The sequence below is a fragment of the Sorex fumeus genome, unplaced genomic scaffold (genome assembly GCF_029834395.1).
Source record: "Sorex fumeus unplaced genomic scaffold, SorFum_2.1 ptg000008l, whole genome shotgun sequence".
Classification (NCBI taxonomy): Eukaryota; Metazoa; Chordata; class Mammalia; order Eulipotyphla; family Soricidae; genus Sorex; species Sorex fumeus.
In genome coordinates, this window is record NW_026606065.1 from 54380397 (window position 1) to 54398059 (window position 17663).

The following is a 17663-nucleotide window of genomic DNA, read 5'->3' on the forward strand; positions in this document are numbered from 1 at the left end:
GAAAGGGAGGGAGGGAGGGAGGGAGGGAAGGAAGGAAGGAAGGAAGGAAGGAAGGAAGGAAGGAAGGAAGGAAGGAAGGAAGGAAGGAATCGCGAGTTCTTCAGCAAAGAACTAGCTTTTAAAAAATATTTTAAGAAGAAGTGGTGCCATGGACTAGTGCACCTGCTTTGCATGTAGGATGCCTTGTCACTGCATGTACCACCAGAAGTAGTCTTGAAGAACCTCCAGATATACCCCCCCACCAAAAAAAAAAATACATGTTAGTTTTGGGGACTGGAGATGAACCTTTACAGTATAATATACACTTCACATACATGATTGGGTTTGAGTCCTGGCAGCTCCCCCCACCCACCCCACACAACACACAGCCATAAATGAGCAAATTAATCATGTTTTATTTTGATGCAATATAACAATTTTCCATTAGGACCTCGGAGGGCAGTCATCTTGGTCTTGTAGTTGGCAAAGGACATGCGGGCGTTACAAATACTTTTCCCGGCTTCTGCCGCATCTACCAGCACGACTGCTCTTCTCTCTTTGAGGTCTTCCTTGATCAAATATCTGCACTGCTTTGCGAGCTTGGACATTTGCTTGCGGTTGCCTGAGGCATGCGCCAAACCACGTTGGCAAATAATCTCAAGAGTTTTCGAAGACAGGCATTTTTTCGTGGCTATCTCTCTCTTGGCGTTCTCGCACAATCATGGAGGTGCTGAACCAGTCAATCGTATTCCTCATCAATGTTGTCAACAACGGCATCTTCCCATGTTGCAGCGATAGTGCCAAAGAGCTCCCAGTTGGTGCTCGTTCTGGGAGTTCTTTTCTTAAACTTTGCAGCCCTTTCTCCCTGCTCTGTGAAGTAGAATTTTGCACAAAGGAGACAGTGGTCCGATCCCATCTTCCAGAAGGGCAATAGAGACGATTATCCATGACTTCTACTCAGATCTCTTCGATAGCCACGTCCACCTGCCCACATACCAAATTCCACAGGATGGATATGTCGATCCTAGTGTTCTCCCTTCCAAAATCTGACACACCATTTCGTTGGTTGAGAAACAAACAGCACCTGTCCCAGACAAGGTCAGACCTGAACACCTGAAAAACCTGCCGTCAGCACTCATCAGTACACTGGTTCGGCTCTTCACACGCTGCCTATCTGAATGCAAGTTTTCGTCCCAATGGAAAACCAGCAGGACTCTACTACTGTACAAGAAAGGAGACATCCACGACATTGCCAACTATCACCCAATCTGCCTATTGTCTGTCATTTACAAGCTGTTCACTCGAGTTATCCTGAATAGGATTGGCAGAACAGTAGAGGAAAGACAACTAGGCGAGCAAGCCAGGTTCCGAAAAGGATTCAGCACCATCGACCATATCCACGCGATAACCAAGCTCATTGAGGTTTCTCGGGAGTTCAAGATGCCGCTCTGTTTAACGTTCATTGATTTAAAGAAGGCCTTTGATTCTGTTGAGACAAAAGCGATCATTAAAGCCCTAGCCAATCAGGGCATTCAAACTCAATACATCAGGATCCTTCGTAAACTGTATTATGGGTTCACTACCTGGATCTCACCATTCTGCAAAGAAGTAATCATTGATGTCAAGAGAGGGATTAAGCAGGGTGATTCCATTTCACCAAAACTCTTCAGTGCCATCCTTAAGAACATCATGTGATGAATGGAATGGGAAGCAGTGGGAGTGAAGATAGATGGTTGGCAACTATGCCACCTCTGCTTTGCTGATGACATTGTTCTAATAACACCAAACATTAGCCAAGGGGCACAAATGCTGGCCGACTTCAACCATGAGTGTGGAAAGGTCGGACTATAGCTGAATCTTACAAAGACAATGTTTATGAGAAACAGCCTTGTTCCTGACGCTGCATTCGCTCTCAATGGAACGACCATCTCCGAATGCAACAGTTATGTGTACCTAGGTCGAGAAGTCAACATGATGAATGACCTGGCACCTGAGTTGCGCGGGAGGAAGAGAGTGGCTTGGAACGCCTTCAGGAGTGTCGAAGAAATAGCTAAGAGGATAAAGAACCTCCGGCTCAGGGCACATCTCTTTGATTCCACACTCCTTCCTTCATTAACATACGCCTCAGAGACCTGGGCCCTATGCAAACAGGATGAGAACGCTATTTGGGTCTCCCAAAGAGGAATCCAAAGAGCTATGCTTGGAGTACCACGTTTCACTTAAATGAGAGAAAGAATCCAGAGTTCCTACCTCCATCGACGATCAAGAATCAGGGACGCTGTCTCGTTTGCCAAGGCATCAAAAATCAGATGGGCTGGAAACATAATGAGATTTGGAGATGACTACTGGACTATAGCCATTACCAACTGGATTCCACGGGATATCAAAAGACCGTGTGGCCGCCCACCTACCAGATGGTCAGACTTCTTCATCAAGATCATGAACGATCAGTTTGAGGCTCTTCGTGTTCCTAGAACAAACAGACGCCATTGGGCTACACTAGCATGCAACAGGGACAAATGGAGATGTTACTGGCACCTGCTCAAGCAGATCGACGATTAATGGGAAGTCAAGTGATCAAGTGATCATAATGATTTTAAAATCATTAACATATCATATCATTTATATATTATCCATTCAGCTTTCTTAATACAAATCAAAAAGTTAATGCTGGTTCAACAGTAAATTCTAGAACAAATTCTGAGTTTCACCATTTTCCTCACAATATTCATTAGTTTCTCACAAATTACTCTAAAAGGGGAAAAAGTACTGAGCACATTTCACTGGCCTTCTGACCTAGAATAGGTGCATGTTGCTGATAGTGCTGAATATTGGCTGGGCTGTTTCCAAGAATCCATTTCTTGCTTGGCAAGACTACTCTATTCTTTTTTTTTTCCTTATTAATTTTTGTGAAGCCATTCTTCTGTACTTTTCATTTATCTTGTCATCTACTTTCTAATTTGTCTTTAATATAATTAAATATAAATATATTTTTACTGTCTTGTCACTGTCCCTGTTCTCCCGTTGTTCGTCAATTTGCTCGAGCGGGCCCAGTAATGTCTCCATTATGACACTTGTTACTGTGTTTGGCATATCGAATACGTCACGGGTAACTTGCCAGGCTCTGTCGTGCGGGCGAGATACTCTCCGTAGTGTGCCAGGCTTTCCTACAGGGGCGGAGGAATCGAACCTGGGTCGGCCAGGTTGGCCGCGTACAAGGCAAATGCCCTACCCGCTGGGCTTAAATATAAACATATAAAGGTAAATGTTGCATATATTAAACTATTCAAAAAACTCAAATAGAATTCAACAACACATTAAAAGGCACATTCTCATGGGTTAAAGAGAAAGAAAAGGAGCTAGGGTTTTACCTTGAGTGTAGGCAATTCTGGTGCTATGCCCAGCACCACATATGATTCTCTGAGCACTGTCAGGGAATATTATTGAGTACAGAGTTATGAGTAGGTTCTGAGAACCACCAGGTGTGGCCTCCAAAACAAAAATAAATAAAAATGAAACAGCATTGTTAAAATAAAAGTATTATGCACCATGAACAAGTGTATTTATTCCAGAGATTCAAGGACAACCTAGAACACACAACTCAATCTGATATCTATATCTAATTCCATCCAAGCAAAGCTGAAATTCTTATGTTCAGAGTAAGATATAGAGAAAACTTTTGACAAGACTAAGTATCCACTTTTTATTTTAAAAAAATTAATAAATGGAAATAAAATGATGTACTGTAGCATAGTAAAAGTCTTATACTACAGTAACATTGTACTTAACAATGAAAAGCTGGAAACTCTTTAAGATTAGGAACAAGACAAGGTTGTCCATTCTTATCACTTCTGCTTAATTTAGTATAGCAGTCTCCTCCAGTCATTATAATTAGATAGGATAAAAATTTGAAAGGAATTTAGATTGAAAAAGAAGCGAAATTGTTATCTCCTGAAGATAAAAACATCGAGAGGATACCCTAAATATGCCACTAAAAATATCCTTAAAAATAAATGAGAACAGTAAAGTAGCTTAGTTAGAAAATCAATATACAGAAATTATTGCTATTCATCTCTGAAGACAGTGATGAATGAGAGAAGAAAGAATTAAGGACTGGCGAGATAGTATAGATCAAAGGGTGCTTGCCTTGCACACAGCTGACCCCGATTCGATCTCCATGCCATATATGGTCCCCAAGCACCATTAGGAGTGATCCTGAACACAAATTCAGGAGTAAGCCTTGAGCAATGTTGAGTGTGATCCAAAAACCAAAAAGAAAAAAAGCTTAAGGACATCCTGTTCACAACCACATCAAAAAGAAATGCCTATGAAATATTGCCTATTTTAACAAAGATAGATCAATACAACAAAACTACTACAAGTCACTGTTAAAATAGAACAAGACCTAAAAGAGCTGGAAGATATTCCATGTCTATAAAAGGAGAGGATTTTTAAAGTAAAAATGGTCACCTTATCAAGAACAATATATGTATATTCAGTGAATCACTAATCTAAGTTCCAGTGATATTTCTTTTACAAAAATACAAATATTAATGTGTAGGCACTAGAGACCCCAAAAGCTAAAGCAATTTTGGGGAGAAAGGTGGAAAATGAAAGCATCATGTTTCCAAGTTTCAAACCATATTCTACAGTAAGTAAAACAGTATGATGTTGCAATAAAATAGACACATGGATAATTTGAATATAATTGACAGCCCCAGATAACCTATCCATACAGCCACATTTAATCTATGATAGAGTAACAGTGATTATACAGTGGAGAAAATAAAATCTCTGCAATAGATGGTGTTGAGTAAGTTTCGTGCAAAATTCTCATTCATACAAATGATGAAACCAAAGCACTCTTGAATTCTATACACAAAAATTAATTTTAAAAAATGGATTAAGGATCTAGTTGTAAGAAAAGAGCATAGTTGATATATTCTGTGAAATATCTTTGAATCCTCAACCCGACAGCAAAAAATAAATAAAAGTAAACATTAACCGTGGGGACTACATCACATTTAAAATTTTTGCATAGTGAAAGAATGCATTTGCTGATCAGGAAGGAAAGGAAGGAAGGAAGGAAGGAAGGAAGGAAGGAAGGAAGGAAGGAAGGAAGGAAGGAAGGAGAGAAAAAGAGGAAGGAAGGAAGGAAAGAAGGAAGGAAGGAAGGAAGGAAGGAAGGAAGGAAGGAAGGAAGGAAGGAAGGAAGGAAAAAGGAAAGAAGGAAGGAGAGAAAGAACAGACAACTGAAATGGACAAAGATATTTGCACATTGTATATCTGTCATGGGATATTTATGGGGTTATTTAAAGAACTTGTGCAACTCAACATCAAAAATTTAACCCATGTTTTAAAATAGGTAGATGATCTAAGGGTGCCAGAGTAATAAATAGTACAGCAGGTAGTATATTAATTTGCATGTGGTCAACCCAGGTTTGATCCCCTGCCTTCCATATGATCCCCCATACACCGCATGAGTGTTTCCTAAATGTAGAGTCAGGAGCAACCCCTGCATGTCACTGGGTATGGCCCAAAAAACAAATAAAAATAAAGGTAGATGATCTAAATATTCTGTATCCAAAGAGGATGTACAAGTGGTCAAAAGAGCAAATGAAAAATTTTCTAATCATTGCTTGTTAGGAAAGATGTGAATTACAAACTCTGTGCGCTCTCATAACATACCTGTGAGATGGTCTACATCAAAAAGACTATTAACAATGTACAAATACAAAGGAACCCTCATAAATTGTTAGTGGGTCTGAACACTGGTTTGACCAATTGTGTAAACAGTATGTAGCTTCCCTAGAAAACTAGAACTAGAACTCTTCTGTGATCCATTAATCCCACATCTGGTATCAAGCCAAGGAATATGAAATTATTAACTTGAAGAGGTATCCCTTTGCACTCCAAGCTTATTGCAGCATTTTACCTTGTTATTTGTTTGTGAGCCCCACCCCGTGATGCCCAGGATTACTCCTGGCTTTGTGCTCAGAGATCATTCCTGGCAGTACTCGGGGACCATATGAGATGCCAGGGATTAAACCCAGCTCAGGTGTACACAAGTCAAGTGTTGTCCCCTGCTGTACTATCTTACCTCATAGTGCTGCATTTCCAGTAGTCAAGATACAAAGACAGTCTAACTCTTGATAGATGATTGGATTAAAAGATGTGTCGTGTATGCGCTCAATGATGCATTATTCAGGTACCTTTTTGAGATGAAATTTTAATTTGAGGGGAACTTGAGCAGATTAGGCAAAGTGAAAAAAGGAAAAACATAAAGATTAACTAATTTCACATAGTATGTGCAATATAAGAAACAAAGCAGATGTATGAATGAAACAAAATAAAAACATTGGACCACTGTTACCAAAAATGATATTCCTTGGAAAAGAGAAAGGGTGGGAACAAGGTTGGAGGGTGGTAGGTGTATTTTTTTATAAAAATTAAAATTTATATATTGTATATTTGTCTATATTTTTACTGGATCAAATATGAAGGAAATATAAAATTGAGTTTTCTTGTCATTTTCTTTTATTATAGAGCAGTATTTAATTTGTACCTGCTTTTTATAAAACACGGGGCTTAATGCTCAATATTATGGAGAGCGAAGGGAAAATGATTGCTGATTTTCAATGAATAATCCTCTCTATATAGATACAGGATTGATTGGTACTATTGAAGATAAATTCATGGAATAATAAAAGGTTGTATTATAGAGACATGTGCAGAGTTGGTGTATCAGAGAAAGCAAAATAATATATGAGCTGCGGTCTGAGGAGGACAGTTACTAAGTGAAGGGGCTGAGGGCATGATGGGGTTCTAGATGAAAGGAACCACACAGGTAAAAACTGAGCAGAACTGGAAGTAGAGGGGGAACATTGAAAGGAGAGCTGGAGAACTGGCAGAGGACAGAACTCAGAGGCAGTTAGGCCTTGTCCTGATTTGGATGTATTTTAAGAGCTGTGAGAAGCTGCTAATGGGATAATGGCCGAGAACAGATCTGCCTTGTGAAATGTTACTGTGCCTGTCAGGATTCAAGGAAGAGGTTTTGAAACACTGCAGGTCAGAGAGAGGAGTGTGTCTGTGAAAATAGGCTGTCAACTATGGGAAAGAATGATGTGGAAAGGGGGCAACAGACAGGCCTGAAAAGGGGCTCGGTAGAAGGAAACTTCAGGGTTGGTTCCTGGGTTTCTGGATTGTTTCACAGAGTTCTTCCTGGTACCCTTCACTGCTCAAGATCACCCTGAAGGAGAAACTGATGACTTTATGCTTTCTGGAATGGTGAGGGAGATCACATCTTTGTCTCTATAGCAGCTGAAATTGTGTTATGGAATTCAGTGTTCCATCAGTGAAAAAAGATCTCTGTTTCTCTGCTAATTTCTTGCCCCCCCAAAAGAGATATACATGCAAATTATAGTGCCCAGAGGGGGGAGGGGAAGGGAGAGAGGGAGAGAGGGGGAGAGAGAGAGAGAGAGAGAGAGAGAGAGAGAGAGAGAGAGAGAGAGAGAGAGAGAGAGAGAGAGAGAAGTGTCTGCCCTAGAGGCAGGTTAGGGCTAAGACAGGGAATGGGGGTAGTGACTGGAGGGAAACTGGGAACAGTAGTGGAAAATGTATGTAGCTGAAGGTATGGGTGTTGGAACATTCTGTGATTGAAATGCAATCATGATCAGCTTTGTACTTTGTAAGTGCATATCTCATGGTGATTCCATTTTTTAGAAAATGTTATTTTTTTAACATTTAAAGATCTGAGAGTCCAACCAAGAGACTCCTAGATCTTTCACTCTACCTCTTCCCTACTCCAGCAGAATTTATAGTTTTTTCTATTTTTATGTGCTTCTTCATATCACTGGAATGTTCCTTCCCACCTGCACATCATAAGAGAAACATTCTTTGAAAATTGGGAAACGTCCTTTAAATGTCCTACTGTTCCAAGGCAACTTCCATGGCTATTTCTGAGCTATCTGATGCTGTCCTTCTGCTCCCACAGTTGTTTATCACATGGATGTTGATGGCCAACTCTTACCTAACTCTAAATTTGGGTTGTACTATAGATTTCTGGAAATCAGAATTCATCTTTAATGGATGTCTTTTTTCCCCTTTTTTTGGGACACACCTGACAATGCTCAGGGGTTATTCCTGACTCTGTACTCAGGAATTAGCAGTGCTCGGGGGAACATATGAGATGCTTGGAATCGAACCATGATTAACTGCGTGCAAGGCAAACACCTATCCACTGTACTATCGCTTCAGCCCCCTTAATAGATGTCTTATCAAGTATTCATGGGTATAGAACAGAGTCCTTCTAATCTGACACAATAGATGTTCAATTAATATTGGCATTAATGAATAAGTAATAATGGGGCCCAAAAAAAGTCTTTAAATTTAAGTAAACTGTAAGTGATGTAGATACAATGACACAGAGTTCTAGTGGGAAAATGGATACTGATTCATAGCCTGCTGTCCCAGTTACCAAATCTAGTTACATGTTTATTGATTGATCCTTTTTCTCCCATGCCTTAACATGGTAGCTCATGTGGGCCTTAATTTCTCTAAGATATTTTCCTTTTTTATTAAAATTTCTTAAAGTTTTATGTCATTGACTAATTATTGACATTTACTCCTTTTTTATGAGAGTATAGATTTTCATTCACCTCACACTTCAGTTCTCTTTCATATTTCAGTATCTCATTTTAGCTCCTCCTTGGTGTGTCTTATTACCATCATCTTCTTTTCTTTGGGAAAGCTTTAATTATCCTTCGTATACAAACTTAAAGTATAGTATAAAAGAGCTTTCAAATAGAAGACCTATGAGTTAATTCTGAGTTGATTTACTCTTGTATTTTAAGACAGTTGTTACCCATTTATCTCAACTTGAAGGTGAGACATTGAGGGAAGGGATGCATCTTATTTCCAAATAGAATACCTCATCCATATTTGTTGAGCAAATTTTGTTGGACTTAATTATTATCTATCAATTATTGAAACTCAAGGTGTTCTGGAGGTGTTTGTTTGAATGGTAATCTGTGAAATAGCATGTTTCGAAATATAAATTTTTTTAATCATCAAGTTGCTTATTGTATATTTGCTACATATTGTTAATTGTGCTCATCTCTGAGGATACAGTAGTTACTTAGATATGCCCATAATCCAGGAGGGAAATACAGGAAATCAAATAACATTTTCTGATTACCTACTTCATGCCAAGTCATGACAATATAGTAAATGAAAATCACCATGAGAAATGTTTCCTTGTCCTCTTAAGACTTAAAGCGTAATGTCTACTTGGAGAGACAGACAAAATGAGCTAAACATGCAAACAAATGTAATCTTCCATTAATGCACGCTAAGTGCCTCATGCTGAAAGAACTTAGAGCAAGTTGACCTGGAGGTTGAGGATTGCTTGTTACAGTTGTACATCAGCTTACCAGTGACAAGTGGTCTCCTTAGAAATTCCTCATTCTGTTGATGCATAGCAGAAATAAGTGTTACATCCTTTAGGTTGCTGTATTTTCAACAGCAGTTGCAGTAAATTGTAGTGGAAAGGGAGAAATTACATTAATGCTATACTATATGATTTTTAAATTCACCTGTAATCTTCTAAAATTTACTTCAGCACCTTTTCATCAGAAAGAGAAAGAGGTTTAAAGTGTAGGAGGTGTGGAACTTTATAACAATATATAGTGTAACTAGTGGTCATCTTCTCACTGCCTTGAAAAAGGCTGACAATAAAGGGCTTACTTGAATTTAAACATTGAATTTAAAGACCTATTTTTTTTTTGGTAAATTTCTGTGTAAGAGAAATTAAATTATATCACAATTAAAACACTCAAACTAGCCAAAACAGTCAAGAGAATTTACATTTAGTGAAACTGAATATATAGAAGTAATACTAAGATTATTTTAATATTACCTTTCATAAGCTTATGCATGGGGAAATTTGGTTGTTTTAAAGCAATTAAGTTATTTTTAGATTTACCTTTCCCCACAAATATAGCAGTAAACTAAATTGTTAAGTGTGTATCATATCAAATAAAGGACGCTATTGATGGATGTAACTATAGACTAATAATTTTACATTTAAGAATAGAAAACATATCTTTTCTCATGATTTTGATATATGATCTCTAATCTTACAGGATAAGTAATTCCCTACAGCTATTTGTTGGTCTCTGTTTTTGTCCTGTTCATTTGCAAATTAAGTAACCTTTCACAACCATGCACATACAGTGTGTGTGAGCATGAAGGGACTTTAGTAGCATCCTAGAGCTATAGTTAGGTAAGTGAATACTGTTTTTAGGACTCCAAAGATGAAAAGGAATACTTTCTTAGCTGAAAGTTTGAAAATGAATCTTATTCAAAAGAACTATAGCATAAAAATTTGAGTCATTTTATGAAAGTTATGTATTGACTTTGCCTGGGATAATAACGTCATGGTGGTCTTATTTGAGCCTTTGCCCATTAGTTGGGGAGTAAGTAAAGCAATCTATCGAACTCCATCTGTGCTCATCAGTCTCTGTTATTTCCTCACCTTTACTGAAGTCATGTAAGCCAGCTCCAGTGCACATTTATTATCTCAGCCCTGCCCCGCCCCCTCCCCAGGCTTTAGTTAGATATCCCAGACTCATTTTGCTATCATTTCCAATCCACACCACACTGCTATTGAAATAGAAAATCTGAGTTGATTGTTTCCTGGGTACCACTTAGCACTAGTCTGAAAAACAATCCATTCATTTAAATGTCATGGCCCAAGAAGTATTTATTAGGATGATTTTTGCCTCCCTTTGTGGAGATGGAAGGAACTGAAGAAAGTTGCCTGGAATTGAGTCAGCAAAAGAAGGGTTAGAATTCAATCCTAGGCAGATTGGTTACACACCTACCCACTTCAACATGTTGCCTTTTGGGCTGTAAGGCTGGAATTGAGTTGGCACAGTTCTTCCGTGGTAAAGATAGTGAAAAGTGAGAACCAGAACCCTCTCTCAGCAGTTGCAAAAATGGTATTGGGTACCTGGGTTTCACATCCTCCCTCCAACCACCAGCCATTCAGATAAGCTCTTAAAAATACTGAAAATCAGACTGACAAGAGTCTCTTGATGAACTACAAATGTTAATCAATAGAAGATTTGCAAGTCTTTTCTTTTAGTGCTTATACCCAAAGAAGGAAGAGTCGTTTTTCTCTTAAGATAACAAAAAATGTTCTCACATGCCTAGCAAGAACACTAAATTAAGTTTTGCATTGGGTAAAATTATAATAATGCTGTCTGCCTTCGATGAGTAAGTGTATATAAAAAGAACAGTTGGTCTACATGTCCTTAATGGTATAGCTTTCTTTTTTCTCTGTGATGTAAGTTACCAAATGTGAGCATTTCCATCTGACACAAACTGTGAGTCTCAGAAGAGCACATTGTAAGATTCATACGTGTTACACAACAACCATGATTGCCCTTTTCTCCAACAGGGTGATATAGATATATATTTTTTCTTTTCATATCCAGCGGTTATTACTAAAGGTCTGGAACCCTTAGTTACAGAACAAAGTAGCTTAGCAGTAATCGAGCCTGTGTGAGACTCAGGGAAGAATAATGAACATTCCCTGCAAGCTTCCTGCCTGGATGCAGGTGCAAGAATCAGGAGGTCGTGAATAATGCATGACATGCAGATGAGGTGGTGGTTTCTCCTACTGGGGTTTTGACTTTGTTACCTGCCTTGCTGCTATATGTGGAAAAAAGGTAGGCGAGGAAGGGTGGGGGGATGGAACCACAATTTAAAGACTGAGTTCATAAAAACGCTGCCTGTCCATTTAAAGAAATAATATTGAGGGAATGAGCTGAAACATTTGTGATGTACCTTATTCGATGAAGTAAACTCTAAATTACCAGCTCATTCACTGTGGTAAAGGAAAAGCTTCCTTGTTTAATGGTTTAAGTTTAAGCAACTGTATAATTATGTGCTCATACACAGAAATTCTTGGAAGACTGACCATTACAGAAATTATCTACTTAACAGTATTTGTTCTGTGGATCAATATAATTTTTTTCAGAGATACAAATACCTAGAGAATAATGTACATGCAATTTAAATAGGTCCATTAGTGTTTTCTATATCAATACATGCAATAAGATGCTTCAATAAAATAATGTTTTTTTTTTCAAACTCCGGAATTATCATATAAAGCTGTGAAGGTTCTGATAAGAGGTAAATAACCAAAGGATATAAGGTGGATTAAAGAAATCTGGGGCAATCGCTCTTTAAAACTTTAGACAAAAAGACTGACACCCTAATAGGAATGTAGAGAAGATTTTAGAGGATTTCCTGCATATCCCCTTAGGTCAAGAGGCTTTAACCAGGGAGATGTTTTTCGACCCATAATTCCATTTTGACATATTGGAAGCAGATATGAGACAGGGAGCAGGAGCTGAGAGAGGGGACGGGGGAAATGGGAAGAAGGAAAAACAAGTAACTCTCTCTACCTTTCGTATAATTCGCTTCCATTTGTTTTTCTCTCTCCAATTTGGGGTACTGGAATAAGCGCTGGCTCCCATTTCTAGCTGAGTCTGTCATTTCCGCTTGGCCCCAGTTTGGCTGGGTGCCAAGACCAACAGGTGATCCTTGTCGCTGCAGAACAGCAGGAAGTGGGCTGTGCTTGAATGAGACAGTTCACCAGAGGGGCTGTCTGGCCTCTCTCCATCTTTCAGCATAATTAACACCCCCTCCCCCATGCAGAGCGGAAAATTTGTGCTGAGCAGCTCAGCTGCAGCCGCCATTGAGAGCCACTGTGAGGAGGAGAATGTTAATAAGGGGTGTTGGAAGAAATCAGCCTTCCACATGCAAAGTACAGTCTGACTGGAGTTGCTGAAAGACTGCAGTGGGTGATTCTGGAGGGCTCAAACTGGATTTTCTATTTGGAAATGATTTTCATTTGTTCAATATCTATATTTAAAAAATTGGATGTTCTACTGATCCTTGAAACCATTGTCTCTAACTGAACTCATACAAGTTGCTGAAAATTTCTATTTTTCGGCATCCGGATAGGTAGTACTGGAGTTGAGACATTTGCCTTGCATGTGGCCAACTCCAGTTCCATCCTGGCACCATAATATGGTCAGGAGTTCATCAGGAATGATCCCTGAGCATTGCAGATGTGGTCCAAAGGAATAAAATAATAGAGAAAAAATGTTTCTTTCTTGTCTTGTGAAGAAGAGTAAGAGTAATGTCTGGGCTAGAGAGATAGTACAGAAGTTAAGATACAGGTCCTGTACCAACCAGTCTGGGTTTGATATGGTCCTCTGAGCATCCCCAAATGCAGCTCTGGTGGTGTGTGGTCCAGAGAATCCCCAGCATCACTGGGCCTGAGCATCCTCATCCCTTGCATTGATCTGCAGACAAGTTTGGCAGAGAATCAGTCCGACAGAGCAGAAAGTCAGACACAAGTAAAACAGACAATATGACAAACAAAGGGAAAGGTTTTGTGACTGGTTCTTGATAGGAAGCTCTCAGCACTACCTGAAAACTGTTTGCATAGATGAACCCCCCCACCCCCCAAAGCTTGTAAAATCCGGGTTCTTTACTTCTCCCTTGTTTGGGTAACTTTTTCCATTGCATTCCCTAAAGCCCAGCAATAGACCATCACATCTAGTAAGCATCTCAGCTTTCTCCTAGAAGTCTCCTCATCCTCCTCTTTCCCCATATTGCTGCAGATTCTGTACTCGGATCAGCTAAGGTTCAGTGTTTGGGAACCTGCAAATTATCCAACAGTAGAGGGATTACCAGGAAGAAAAACCTTGTGTTTATGCATGCACTACATGAGCAGGAATATTTGCTGATGAGATAATCACAGGGGTGGTTAGAATTTGGGGATAGTTAAATCTAACAAAGGAAATACATTGTAAAGCTTGGCTGGAGAAATACAGAGGGTATGGCTCTTCCCTTGCATGTAGCCAACCCAGGCTCCATCCCTGACACCATATATTATGCCTCAGAACCACCATGTATTCATGGGTACCACAAAAACCAAATCAATATAATAAGGAAACTGTTAAGCAGAAGAAAAAGGGGTTTAAGCTTCTAGGGGATGAGATACAAGAGGAGACTAATGGGAAATCAGGTTTGTGTATGTAAACATTCCTCTTGTGACCCATTGAGGTGGTACACATCTGATTCTTCTTCCTGGCTTAGAGAGTGAGGGACATATTTACTAATGAAGATTTTCTTTACATCAGAGAAATCTATACAGTGCTTTTGACACAGAGACAATGGGGATTAGAGAAAGTAGCCCTAAAGAAAGGAATTACTGTTACATGAAGATGGCGTCACAAGATGGATGCCATAACATGGATGACCAGAAGAGAATCAACTCAGTATCCTGCCCCTTGTCTTACCCAATGTAAGGGGAAAGTGCTTAGTTATCCCTCTACTTGGAGATATAATTACGTGTGAGTGTGTGAGTGTATATGTGTGTGTATGCCTGTGTGTGTGTGGGGGGGGGGGGGTGCAGGGGAGGAAGGAAAGATGTGTCCATTCCCTGGAATTCTGTTTTGCTAATCCCTCCATATTGTGGAATCCTGCCTGCCCTTTCCCCCTCCTTTCTATCCTTTTAGGAAAAAATCTCTTCTGTATTCAACCCTTAACTGTTATCTCCTGCTTCCAATTTTGACTGCTTGAAGATAAGATCCTAATCACATTATAACAATTTTTGACATAAAAATAAGGGAGAGGGGCAGCCAGAGCTGGTACTAATTTGTTTACCTTGCAGTGATCCCACCCCCATTCTATTCAGATACTTCATGGTCCCCTGAAAAAGATTTGAAAAAAATTAAAAAGAAGGCTCCTCTTGGGTTGGCTATTCCAATGACCTTCCACTCAAAAGGATCTTTGTATCAAAGCAGCATATTTTGGGGGGCATATGCTGAACCCCTTTTTTATGTTGCTTTGTATGGTCTTTAAATCGAGAGTTTGACTGAGGTTGAGTGCAAATACATTCTCTTTGTGTCCTGCTCGTGGGAATAGATACCCAAAAAGGGCTTGTTGAGGGGAAGAACAGTACTTGGTATTGATATTGCACTCAACGAAACTGGCTGGAATTAGTAACTGTTGAACTGAAGGAATCAGTTTAAATTCTGTTCCCTTCTTAGACAGTTGAGGAAGAAGAGTTATTCATAATGAACACTGGCAAACACATTATGTTAAAGGCAACTAAAAAGGAAGGAGAAGGTGTAGTTTGCAAGTACATGGATTTAACTGCATCTATTTAAAAATTTGGATCAAGGGGGCCAGAGAGATAGTGCAGAAGATAAGGCACTTGTCTTGCACATAGATGACCCGAGTTTAGTCCCTGGCATGAACATGACCAGGTGAGACCCCAAAAGCAAAAAAAAAAAAAACAACTTGAATTAAGATTTGGGGGATTTTAAGCCAATATAGAAGAGTTTGTTCATAAATCAGATCTCCCTATATTTGTTCATTTGTATATGGAAATATGCATTTTTTACTGATTGACTACTCATTTGCTGTTTACAGGGTACATCCATCCCCAGTATCAAGAGTCCGGGGAAATCGAATGAATAATCAAAAGTTTGCTTGGTGAGTATACTGCTCAGGTCATGAGAACTTATGAGTCTTGTGGGAAACTTTAATGGAAGTATGTTTAAACAAATTAAAATTATTTCTGCTACTCTATGGAAAAAATGTTTCTATTAACTGAACTACATAGTTTTCGTTTCCTTTGGAAATTCTAAATAAACCCTGGAGTTCTTTAAAGTCAAAGCACTTCAGTCACCAAAACCTGAGTGTAATAGTTTTTGTCTGAACAAATAAGTTGTTTTTTAATTTTGGATGGGGGTTGCGGGGGAGGGACGTGGGAGAGGGGCATAGATAAGGGTGCCCCTCTCAAGCAGTGTTCAGGGGCCAGAGCCACTTCCGGTGCTACTGAACCATAGGTGATTCAGTATGAGGATGCAGGACTCTGCAGAGCCAGGTTCCCAGGGCTACCTAGTCACCTCCAGGCCTATACTCAGTTTCCTAGGGAGGGATTGAACCTGGATGGTGTGTACCTTTTTGACACATCCCTGATCCAGCTATGACATTTTTTTCCCAATGGTTCCCAGGGCGAGAGAGAGAGCACAGGGGTCAAGGAAGAAGCTTGCGTTATATCAAGACAACTTTGATTGATCCTTGCCATTTCTTGGTCTCCCAAGCCCCTCTGGGAGTGACCCCCTAGCACTAAGCTCAGAGGAAGCCCTAAGAACCACTACCACCACGTGTGCTCCCAACATGGAGAGGAAGACATAGAAAAAGTCAGAGAGAGAGAGAGAGAGAGGAGTGTTGTCATTTTATTTCATAGACACACTAAGTCGTTTTTATTTCATAGACACACTAAGTCACTTTATTTCATAGACACACTAGGTTTGCTAGTAAAACTCAAGTAACCACTCATTTTTCTTGACTATCAACTTTAACTTCTAAGGAAGGTTATCATAGTTAATCTGTAAATTTAATAAGTACTATTTAGCTGATTTTTTGACATTGGTCTTAATTAAGTATCTCAGATTTTTATTTGGGGAATATGAAGGTTTTCTCTCACTGAGTAATTCTTGGATAGAAATATATCTGAAACTTAACCTAAAACGACCTGAGAAGTCCATGACCACAAAATATTGATGGCTACTTTTTTAAAAAATGTTTTGCAAATGTTTTATATGCAACAAAATAACAAACAATAAATGAATTAGGGGGCTAGAGCTCAGGGCACTTGCCTTGCACCTGACCCCACTGAGTTGGATCCCCAGTACCTTATGTGGTCCTCCAGCCACAATAGGAGTAAACCCCAAGCACAGAGCCAGGAATAATCCCTGAACAATGCTGGGTGTGGCCCCCAAAACAAAAAAATTTTAAAAAAAAGAATTAATGTCGTTTAAAATCTATATTTATTCAATTCCATTTCACTAAATTAACCTTTCTACAGATAATGTAATTTTTTAAATAGAAGAAAAAATTGAGCTGTGTATGTACAGTCTTACTTCAAAGGTGAAGGAAATTCACATTCCCCCATTTTCACTTCATTGAATTGTGCTTCGAATAGGATTTTGATTAAAAACTATGGTTATTTTTTTTAATGGGAAGATGATTGCCAAAGATCGAGGTTCGAAATTAATTTTATTCCTAAATCAGAATTATTTTTAGACAAAAAAATAATGAATCTTTGAATTTGAATAGTGCCTAATCAGCTCACCTCCCTTCCCCCATTAAATCTAATTAACCCTCACAATAGCTTGGTAGTGTTGTTAAATATTATGCTTTTCTTTTTCCCAGACAGGGAAATGGAGCACGAAGGCTACAGCCATTTGCTTACACACAGGCTAAAGGCGGGAACATCCTTCCTAGTTTCTCACAATGACTAGAGCGTATTGTCCCTCATCTAAGCGGGGAAGCTCAGAGAATAATAATGCTCATAGCCGTTGCAGAAAAGGAACGGGGAGAATTAGGGCCTCTCTTAAGTGCGCGGAATTGATATTCCTTTCTAGTACAAGGCATATTGTACTGAAGGAACTTTATTGCCCAGAAGAGAATATAAGATGCTCAAGTGAACAATGTGAGCTTTAAATAGAGTGAGTACAGCGCTGTCAGTTATGAGATCAGTGTCTACAAGTTATTTCTCAATAGCTAAGTGTAGAATATGGATGTGT

At 39.2% G+C, this 17663-nt stretch overlaps 1 protein-coding gene across 3 annotated transcripts in view; it reads left to right on the forward strand.

Moving 5' to 3' along the window:
- The window catches only part of KLF12 (KLF transcription factor 12), a 730941-nt gene that overhangs the window by 638074 nt on the left and 75204 nt on the right, over positions 1 to 17663 (forward strand). For all 3 annotated transcript variants that reach the window (XM_056109465.1, XM_056109456.1, XM_056109472.1), the window contains one exon: positions 15499 to 15561. In XM_056109465.1, the coding sequence (XP_055965440.1) occupies positions 15499 to 15561 (63 nt within the window). The remainder of the gene's footprint in view (positions 1 to 15498; positions 15562 to 17663) is intronic.